The 10,804-nt window shown below is 31.2% G+C and overlaps 1 protein-coding gene and 1 non-coding gene across 2 annotated transcripts; one reads left to right on the forward strand and one right to left on the reverse strand.

Annotated features, from left to right (window-relative positions):
• Positions 1 to 384: 384 nt before the first annotated feature.
• Positions 385 to 456, reverse strand: Trnaq-cug. Its single transcript has one exon. It is a non-coding gene; the product is annotated as a tRNA-Gln (tRNA).
• Positions 457 to 5,312: 4,856 nt separating this feature from the next.
• LOC106710900 lies at positions 5,313 to 8,081 on the forward strand. The gene is made up of 4 exons (XM_014503083.2): positions 5,313 to 5,562; positions 5,856 to 5,946; positions 6,563 to 6,793; positions 7,101 to 8,081. Exons 1-4 carry the CDS (start codon positions 5,494 to 5,496, stop codon positions 7,142 to 7,144), a joined length of 435 nt encoding a protein of 144 aa, XP_014358569.2. The 5' UTR covers positions 5,313 to 5,493; the 3' UTR covers positions 7,145 to 8,081.
• Positions 8,082 to 10,804: the final 2,723 nt, after the last annotated feature.

The raw sequence follows: 10,804 nt of genomic DNA on the forward strand, positions 1-10,804 counted from the left end.
CAAAGGTGTAATAACCCTTGTTAAAACTGCCACGCCACGCCGTGTTCATGGAAAACATTGATTACTGTAGTTAACAACGGGACCAATCAATAATATGGACTTTACAAAGACAATTACTCTCTCTATCCACTATCAAGGTACTAGATTTTTTTATTATTTGACTACTTGTTGTGAACACAAGTTTACTATTTCAAAGAGAAATGGTCAATTTCTTTTAGAGCAATGCTTAACGCCTAATGCTATTGTGAATAATTCCTAGTTTTTTTTAAAATAAAACAATGAACTTTTTATATTTTAATTTTACTTCACGAGAAAAATTAGAAAATAATAATCAATGATATTAGATATTATTTAAAGTAAAATGTATATTTGTTATAAAATAAGAGGTTCCACCGAGATTTGAACTCGGATCGCTGGATTCAGAGTCCAGAGTGCTAACCATTACACCATGGAACCGTTTGATCAAACTATTTAATGTACCGTTCTGTTCTAATGTAGATCTTTATTATTTTATTTTAAAATAGCTTTATCTGTTTATTTTTAAAAACTCCTTCGTTTCATGTACTTAATTTAACCAACTTTCCTTTTTTCTTTTTCGGTTGCTGTCGATCTTAAAGTTTCAGGGACTAAAAGTTCAAATGTCTACTGAAAGACATATTATCTTTGGTCATAAAACTACATATTCCGGGCATGATGACGTCATGTGATGCTGCACGGGGATTGGAGGGGGATCAATACAACCGCATACAGGTATTGTATTGATTATTTAAGGATGACGTCACGGGAATGTGCAGCATTTGTAAATAACGTCATACTAAGCTTAGAAATACTTTTGCGACGTGTAACAGCGTCGCTTTAGTATACACATGCATCTATCAGCTAAAATAAATAAGAATGCATGTGTTTGATAGTTAATTCTAAAGGAATTATACTTACGGATCACTAGATGCGAGTCCTGAATCAATTACTCAAACAATAGTCTATCTAATAATCTAATAATTTTACCGACATATTTCATAATTAAATTTATATATATGAAAAATGATGTATGATTGATAATTGATGAATCGATTTAGAATCGAACCCTCTCGTTATTTTAAAGAGTAGACTTTTGTTCGAGACGAGACTGATGCGGAGGTTGAGATGTAATCGAGTTTTAATACTGAAATCGATCATCGCATCGCGACAGTTGTCGGGAGAACGCGTAATTTTAATTTTAATATTGTTTAACTAAAAACGCAAGGACGTAAGTTATTCTCAACCACGGCAATGACTCTCGACTTCTATTTACGTTACATGAAAGTTTGGAAAATAAAATCCTGTTGAACATTAAAAGAAGTTTTGTTGACATTTATGTTTTTTCTAGCAATGTTTTTTTAGCTATTTATTTTAAGTATACAGTTTTAATTTATTTATTTTTACAATATTATATTGCTGATGTATGGACTAATTATATAAAAGAGTCTCTCCTACATCACCGGTCAGATAATCATTAAGATAATAAATGTTATTGGTTAAAGAGCACCATGATATACATAACGAGGTAATGTGACGAAATGTTCGCCCCATTGCCGCCGCTGAGTTATGGCCGCAAACATTGTCAAACTGCTGTTATTATTTCTCTTATTATTTATATTGATCATATCTACATATAAAACTATTATTTCAACTCGACATACACCAACTTATCAATATTGATACTTTTTGAAAAATATACATATTTTTTGGAACAAATATTTTATGGTTAAAAATTGCCTTTATATGCAAATTTACTCTTAAAAAGATGAAACTTTTTTTTCCAAGCCGAAAAAAGTCAATGATGCAAAAAAAAAAATTTGTGCTTTTGCTCTGTTCTTTTTCTGTCTTTGAATTATTTTTCAACAGCAATTACATTTAGCAACGTTTTTTATATTTTGTACACAATAACATTTACAAAGGCGAGCTTAAAGATGACGTCAAAATTTGTATTAATAAAATGTTTCTATTAAAATACCAAAACGTTTTAATCCGTATTCCTCAACAGATTGGCAAGAGTATTATCGTTACGAAATGGCATCACGTCCACCTACCCACTACCCACTAGCCACTAGCCACTGGTCAACACTGAACATACCGTTTTATTGCCGCACAATTAGAATGCCACGAATTGGGGCTAACACCCTCTCACCCCATTGCTCTTTATTCCTTTCAACATAAGGTCGAATTTCTCGTATTACAATATTAAGCAGCAAGTAAATTAAGTGACCACGCAACTGACCGCTTCATTTCATCGAATTGACAAAGAAAACACGTACAAGTTGATTGTGATGCACTATATAGACATTTTAATTAAATTAACAGTTGAAATAACAGAACCATATAGATATATGGACTGTAATGTAAGTCTCAATGTATTTATATTAATTCTTTTTATATCTTATTTTTTATATTTAAATCAATTAAAGTTTTAAGAAAACCCTCATGAAATTAATCCAATCTATAATCTTAGTGTTACTTGTATATCTTTAGCTTGGACTTCATACGTCCGAAACAATCTGAGAGGGAAATTAATTTTTACAAAATAATATATAAATATATATTTTTTATCAACAAGACCTAGAGAGACCAAGAGCTAGAGATCACAAATGAAATTAACTAAAGAAACGTAACAAATTTAAAAATTAATAAATGACCTTAATGTTACATGCAATTTCAAACACCTAGTCTAGTACCTTAACGATGTATTTGATGAAATAAAAAGCTTTTTCTTGGCGCATATGTTAAACCTATACGTAAATCAATTTTAGTCAATTATAAATTAATATTATAAAATGAATATCGCATTATCATAAAACTGTTATCGTAAAATATAACGCATGTAACAAATAATAAATCCGTCAGCCGGCAGCGGCCATCGACAATTCAAGTAAATTTATAACTGGCAACATCTCGTAAATTTATAATCGAATTAATTGGGGCGAGTCGATTGAATCGAGTGGGTCGGGATGAATGCCGACTAATGATCGCGCGTGCCTTGACAATTATTTCGCGGACCCTTTCCCTAGTCTCTAATTTAAATTTAGAAGGCAAGTCGCGCGCAATTCGGTAACCACTTACCTAACCTGTTGATTTATGGCTTCAAATTCATCTTGAGGATTTGGAAGAATAATAAGAAATAATATTGATTAAATTACCACTCTTTTATTGTATAACGGATTTATACTTCAATGCATATGCATTACTTTTCTACATGGACTTTTTCCGTTTTCCAAACAATATGTTTTCACGGAATATAAAAGGTAACTTTAAACTATTTTTAGTTTTTCTTTATACTTAACTAACCTTTGCCCGCGATGCCGTCCCCGCGGAATAAAAAAAAACTTTATAGGTAACTTAAATGTGTTCTTACAGACTATGTTCTATATCTGTGAAAAATTTCATCAAGATCCGTTGGGCCGTTCCGTAGATACCTTCAAACAAACATCCATCCATCCATCCATCCATCGAAACTTTCGTAATATTAGTAAGATAAGATTACATTTCCATCCATTGATTGATCAACGCTGCTACGAACACTCAAGGGACAAACATTATTTATATGTATAATTATATACATACGTAGATAATTTTCCTACGTTATTATTAAATTACATGAAATGTTTTTGTAATTTTGGAACGAAGTTCCTTATCGCGCGTTGTGAAAGGGGGCTAGACGAAAAAAATTCTTACGAAAAGTTGTCACGACACTTTTTGCTTATAGTAAGTATGTTAACGACGAATGAGCGCTACTTCACCATGGCAACGACGTGACAATATATAACGAAAATTCATAGAAATAAAATGTACTTCTTGTGAAGACTTAAGTTTTTTATTCATAGAATAAACATTGGTTCCTTCACTAATTAATTGAAAGGAACTTCGTTCCATCCGGGTGTCCCTTGACACCTCTCAAGTTTTTTTTTAATTATATGTATTATATGCTATAACACAATTAGGAAAACAGGATTTCCAAATACAGATAACCTAAAAAAGATCATTAACATCGAGGGGCAGGCTAATACATCTGAACTAAAGAAGAATCATGCAAATTATTTAATTCTAATAATTGTGTGTGTCGACAGCCGTGACTGCGGCTTTCAAATAAATATTTAATTGCTACATTTAAATGTTTGTGACAATGGCACATTGAGGATTGAGTGACAGCTGTGACGCATCGAATTGGCGCGAAATGTTCAATTAAAAAGTTCAATTGTTTATTTTTTATTATCCTTGCCCTAAAATAACAAATTATATTTACAACAATACTTATATAAAAATATAAATTATCACTTAATTAAACACTTGTATTTGTGATAAATGTTTAATTTCCCAAATTCTAGAAAATGTAGTGTATGAATATTAAATGTAAAATAACTTAAAACATTTATTGTACTATCAATTAGCTTTAAAAATGTCACAGCTAATTAAACTTTACAAAAAACTAAAAAATAAAATATAAACCCCTCTGTTCCCTCAAGGCCATTATGTGGGGCGCCACAGGATCACGGGAGTTTGCCACCGGTTCGTCTTCGACTTACACTTCGCTTTCCTGAGATCTTTCCTTGTACGATGAGCTACAGCAGTTCGTATTTTGTGTTCCTCATTATGTGGCCTAGGTACTCCAGCTTTCTTTTCTTTATTGGAAATACCACTTCCGCCTTATTCTTCATGCGTCCTAGCACGGTCACAATTTTAACTTTGTCTCTCCAGGATACCCTTAACATTAATCCTAACATACCCACTGTATGAAGTAAATCTTTGCTCATCTAAGATGCTCATAGCATTAAAAATCTCAAACTATTACAATTTACCCGCTACGTAACATATATTGCCCTCTATTGATACAAAGGGCAACTAGACAAGCCTTTCCTACTTTAAAAATTATTCATTTTTTTTTAAGTTAGTTAATTAAAGTTGATAATATTATAGTGACTATGTTGGGAAGTTGAGCTGTATCGAATTTGCACTCTTATACTATTGAACAATAACTTTTCTAAACAAAATACATAATAATATCCAAGTTTAGAATTAAGCAAAACAAACAATTTATTATATTGCGGAATAGATGGCGCTTATTTTATAATCCAAATTGCGGAAAAGGTAAACATTTTTAAATAAAGAAAATACAGCAATTTTTCTACTAGTATATTTCTACATTTTTTGTATGTAAATGTAAACGTTGAATTTTTTAATAACAACCCTGCTTAACTATTATTTTTTTTTACAAAACAGCAACACTAGTTATTATTTGTCAAAATGGTATCAACCAATACGACCAATACCAATACAGTCAAAGTACCACTTTGACAGGAGTAATGTTCACAATATTTCATCATAGGCATAGATATTGATTTATTTATTTTACAATAACTAATGGGCTTTTAAACGTGTAAAGTTTAATAAGCATTAGAAGTTTGTGAACTATACAAACAGAACGTGTCGTTATTTGATATCCATACAGTCCAGTACATTACAATGCCTGCGCCTCGGGAGGAGGATGTTAATTTACCGATTTATGTTCGTGTTGTATCATCTATATTTATTGTAAGTATATTATTCTATTAAGTATTAAAAATGTATTGTTTAACGCATCTTTGTAGCAATTTAGTATAATATATTTTCTCAAGTTTTATCAACTAAAAATCAATTGCATGTTTAATTTTACTAAAAATTATACAGTACAACTATAAATACCTTCACTTTAAAATTAAAATTTCTTTTAGTTTAAGTATAAAATAACTTAAAATTATACCTGGATTTATTTTGATTGATACTATTTGTAATTTTAATTTATGTATATAAAGTAAATTTGCTTATTTGAAACATGCTTTATACAGGTGTCAGCCATAAGTGCCTTTGCATTTACTGTGACACGGCTGCTAAATCCGTATTTATTTTATGAGAGAGATTTGGAAGGAACAGATTTAAGTAAGTACAACTTTCAAATGGTATTATATCAATACAATTTACAACTTCATAATATTTGTAATTCTTTTACATTAAATGGAATCTACATAAGACAAGTATTTAGGACAAGACTACTTTCTGGATTGTGGCAGTGCCCTTATCAATGCATTATGCCAAGCATGGCTGAAGTATGCTTTTTTGTTTACTCCCTACTAGTAGAAAAATTAGAACTTTGAATTTTTATATATCAAGATATTACTGTTTATGTGCCGTAATTTCAGAAACTTTACCAGTTGCAAATTAACACCAATTGTACAAGTATGTGTTACATACTTATTGTTAACTATTTGTGTCCAAGACTATGCCTACATTAAAAAGTAACCTATGTCTTTTATCAGGCTCTAGGCTATCTGTGTACTTAATTTTATTTAAATCGGTTCAGACAGACAGGCAGTTATTTTTGGATTTATAATATTAGCATGGATTGTTATCTTTACAGATCCTTATAGCAAATAAAAAACAATAACAGTGAATAGATTCTATAGGACTTTAAAATTAATGTATATCTATTATCAAACAAGATCAATCTTATTCCAATTAAATTTTCCTGACCATCAGACCGTCTGTTTCCTTGTAGTTGTGCACTATCTGATATCGGGCATGATGGTGGTGACAAGCGTGATTGGGGTGGTGAATAGTGCGGTGATGCTGGGCCGCAGCCACCAGGCTCGCGGTGTCACCGTCTGGCTGCTGCTGGATTCTCTGTTCGAAGGCGCGCGCGTCATCTACGCGTTCGTGAGTGCCGCCGTGCTGCACGGCACCGGTCTGCTGCTGCGCTACGAGCTTGCACTCACACTCATCCAGTACTGTGAGTCTCTATAATTTACTATGCATTTTTTCTGCACGTTTTTGTTGTTGAAACTAAAAAAATGGCCAATTGAAATTTTGTGAATGGGAAAAATGGTCAATTAAATTGTATGTGTCAACAATGTCCAGAAGTAAATGGAACATGTCTGGTGGAATGTTAAGCTTTGAAAATAATTTTTATTTTACTACAAACTTGACCTTGGAAAACATATTTGTTATCTTTTCAAGAATCTATTTAGTGGTAGGTCACACATCCAGTGGAATTCCATGTAGCTAAGAGTTTGCTCAGGTATGTAATCTCCTTTCAGTGCTCGACAGCTATGTATATTGTCAGATGATACTGAGACACTGACAGTTCGAGAGGCAGCTGCAACGTCGGCGCCAATGCAACATCCGTACAGTTCACTCAAAGAAACTTTTATAACGGTTAACTCATTAGGCTAAGCAACAAATGATTTATTGTACCAAAGGAGTGGCAAACAACGGTGGAATCGGCAAATCTCTGGTCACAAAACCACTCTAGTATTATTATGTATTACAATGTATATATAAGATTAACTTGTAGATGCTGTCCCAAGGGCAGTACATTTCTTAGTGAGATTGATTCGTAAAAGACATATGTTTTTGTTTTTAAAACAATATTCCATGTTAGCTGTGATTTTTATCGAATTCTAAGTTAATTTCAATGAAAGCTTTACCTAATTATTGAAGGCTTGAGATATTAATTTTTCTTGGTTGATCTGTTTTTTTTTTTTTGAATTTAAATGTGATATTGGCCACTCTATAAGGGTATAAAAGCATTCCTCGCTCTATGTTCTATTATTTTTATAATTTTTTTAAATATTTAAACGTAACTATTTTATAATTTTTATCTCGTTTGATCCGCCTTTGAGATGTTGCTTGTACGATTTCTTTGTCCTAGAATTCCGGGAACACAACGCGCAACTTGCCATAAAACATAGGTGAAATAAAAAAAAACTAACCTAAAACAAAATGACTTTATTGAAAAAAAAAAACAATTCTTTGACAAAGAAATTGGATCTAAGAGCTGCCAAAGAATGAATGACTTTTGAGTAATGTACGTAAATCGTACTGTTTTAGTTCCTAGCTTGTGTAATAAAATATATGTAGTGTAGTAATACAACTGGTTATTTTGAACAACGCGTGAATTGAACATAGAAAGTGTAACGTAATACGAACGTTGTTACGCGTCAATGGATTTAATAAATTGAGAGTTTCCTGTCGTTATTTTGATTGGATCTGACGATACTTTTAGCAGAAGACAAATCAGGGCTTGGAAATGGCTTGTTAAAAATTTTTCCTGTCGGTTATAACGTACGTGTATACCTGATTACCAATACCTAAGATTTTAAATTCGTGTCAAGTTTAAACGGGAAACTCTTCATTATTAGTATGAAAAGACTGTTTTATTTATATTTCATTTTAGTTTTAATCTTACCTGATTTTTTTTTTATTTGATATAATTTAAATATCAGTTAATAATTTTAATTATTATTGTTTAACTTTATCTCTTAAACAGACTGGCACAGCATTTACTCTCCCGCCGTATATATAATTTAGATTTAATTTATATCGTAAAGTATTCTACGTATCAAATATATAGCCTCTGTAAATGTTAAAACAAGAATTGTTGATTGTATATCCATACATTTTGATATTTTATAGCAAAGGACAACAAACCTTTAGATCACATTTCCTTTCCATCTTTTTCTTACGCAAATTTATCAACTTCTGTAACTGACAATAATTTGGACATAAACTTTCTAGCAGCTGACTTTTGGTATACTTTTATAAATGCAGTTTTTATTTATGACATTTATCATTTACCATCAGGTGAATATTCATAATGCAAGATTTATTTTTCATTATTAAAACATACAAAGTAAATTAATGTCAATTAAAAATATATTATTTTGAAAAAGTCATCTAAAATATTTTGATTATATAGATTATTTTAATTATATAAAAATCGGTATATTTGTTTACATAGATTGTGTATATTATATGTTTACCTATACTAAGTGTTTGTGCAAACATTCCGCACGCCATCTTATATTGTCGTAAGTAAACACAGAGACGTAGATCAAAGTCAAGATGGCGCAGGCGACAAGTATTACGTTATCAGTCCCTGCGTCTGTGTACTCAGCAATTACTGGCTTTACTTCATCTAATTAACGTCTTCCTATATTTAAACGAGACCTGACTTCACCATCCGAACTTTATTTATTTACTTGTAAATTAGTTTAACTTCGCGAACCTCTTCGGATGGTTCATATCAACAAAATTGTACTAGTCAAATAAATTTAACGAAATTCTTCTATGATCTTCTATTGATGTTACTTTACCTGTTTTTGCTTTTATTAAACATGTTTAGAAAAATAAAAGACGTTTTTCTTTATATTTATCCTCTTTAATTTGTGAGTCGTTCGTCCAAAAATATAATGCGTACTCGGCGACCACGTCGACAGCTACAAGTGCACTTCCATCTCACTACAGACTTGCTGACAGACAGACGTCGAGGCGACAAGCTCACACACACGCGACCGACAATACAGAAATACACAACAATCATAAACTAACTAAAAACATCAAATCATAATTAATCGGCCGTCGGCACTGACTAGTATTAGACATGCTTTCTATCCTTCTTTACAAGATTTGATTCGTTTTTAATTAGTTTACGAAAGTTTAATTACTAATGTTTATTACAAAATAATTTTACAATTGTAACATGTTGGCTCGTGTGTTAGAGTTAAATATCTGTTACAATGCAAACACAACTGGCGGACCAACAACTTATGAACAACGAAATCAAATCAACAAACAACTGTTTGTACACGAAACATTGAAAATTATCTACTTTATAAATAAAATATGTCGAGTTCTGTGAGACGGCCGCGTCGTCAATCAGCTGACTGCGCTCAAGTCAGCCATATTTAATACATACCTACTTACAACGTTACCCTGTACATTCGTAGACAAAATGTTCATCCAATAATATATGAATGTAGGCCGATTATTGCTTTATTTATTCTGTACAATATAAAATGTTTGCGCCGGAATAATGACAATTGACATGTCAAATGTTTTTTTTTAAATCGTGTTTAAATTCCGGGCATAAACATGTTACATCTTACAGACGTCACCAAAAAAATGTTAATAAAATTATTTCGTTTATTGTAAAAATATGTTTTTCCATTAAAAATTTCGTTCCAAATTACTTTTTTTTTGCAATATTCGTACAATTTTAAAAAATATGTCGCCTTTCCTTTTATCTGAATACCAACCGCGAATGGCACAAAATCAACTATTTGAATCGAAAAATACGACAAAAACCATCTAATTTTACTAAAACTATTGCTCGCGTACGAAAATACTATCAAATGTTTATATTTAATGGCACTTCTATAATATTTATTTTGTTTGAATCACGTCGAGATGAAATCGGACTAGTTAATACTTTCAACAAACATTTTTAATACATGTTACTTAATTGTATGATAGAGATTTATTAGTAAAATGCATTACATTTCATTATACTAATAAAATTTGATAAACCAATGTGAGTACAATATTTATCAAAAGCATTAACACCATCTACTGTTGAGTGGCATTTGGTGTCATCACGAATTAACAACACTATATTATGTATCCATTCTCAAATGTCACAACCCACTACTAAGGTCATATAATTTACAAATGTGAATATAATCTAATATAGTTATATTACAATCTGTGTCAAAATACAACTGAGATCCAAACACAAGGAACATAAACAAACAAACAATATTAAATATATGAGGACATTAAATACTTATTAAATGAAATGCATTTAAAATTAAAACTATCATCTATCTACAATAATATTGTCATGTATTTATTACAATATACTACAAGACGTATGTTTTGTATCTCCATAGAAAGCAAAACAAAGCCACAAAAAATATTTTAAATCAAAACAAAGTATAATTCGCCGTCCGCTTCGACGACG

Source organism: Papilio machaon, chromosome 2 (assembly GCF_912999745.1).
Source record: "Papilio machaon chromosome 2, ilPapMach1.1, whole genome shotgun sequence".
In the NCBI taxonomy this organism is placed as follows: Eukaryota; Metazoa; Arthropoda; class Insecta; order Lepidoptera; family Papilionidae; genus Papilio; species Papilio machaon.

Bases quoted from the DNA above. Each gene is read 5' to 3' on its own strand.
- LOC106710900 (XM_014503083.2), top strand. From the start codon at position 5,494: ATGCCTGCGCCTCGGGAGGAGGATGTTAATTTACCGATTTATGTTCGT. The intron at 5,563-5,855 runs GTAAGTATATTA...TGCTTTATACAG, and splicing joins TTGTATCATCTATATTTATT to GTGTCAGCCATAAGTGCCTT. The intron at 6,794-7,100 runs GTGAGTCTCTAT...ATCTCCTTTCAG, and splicing joins ACTCACACTCATCCAGTACT to TGCTCGACAGCTATGTATAT.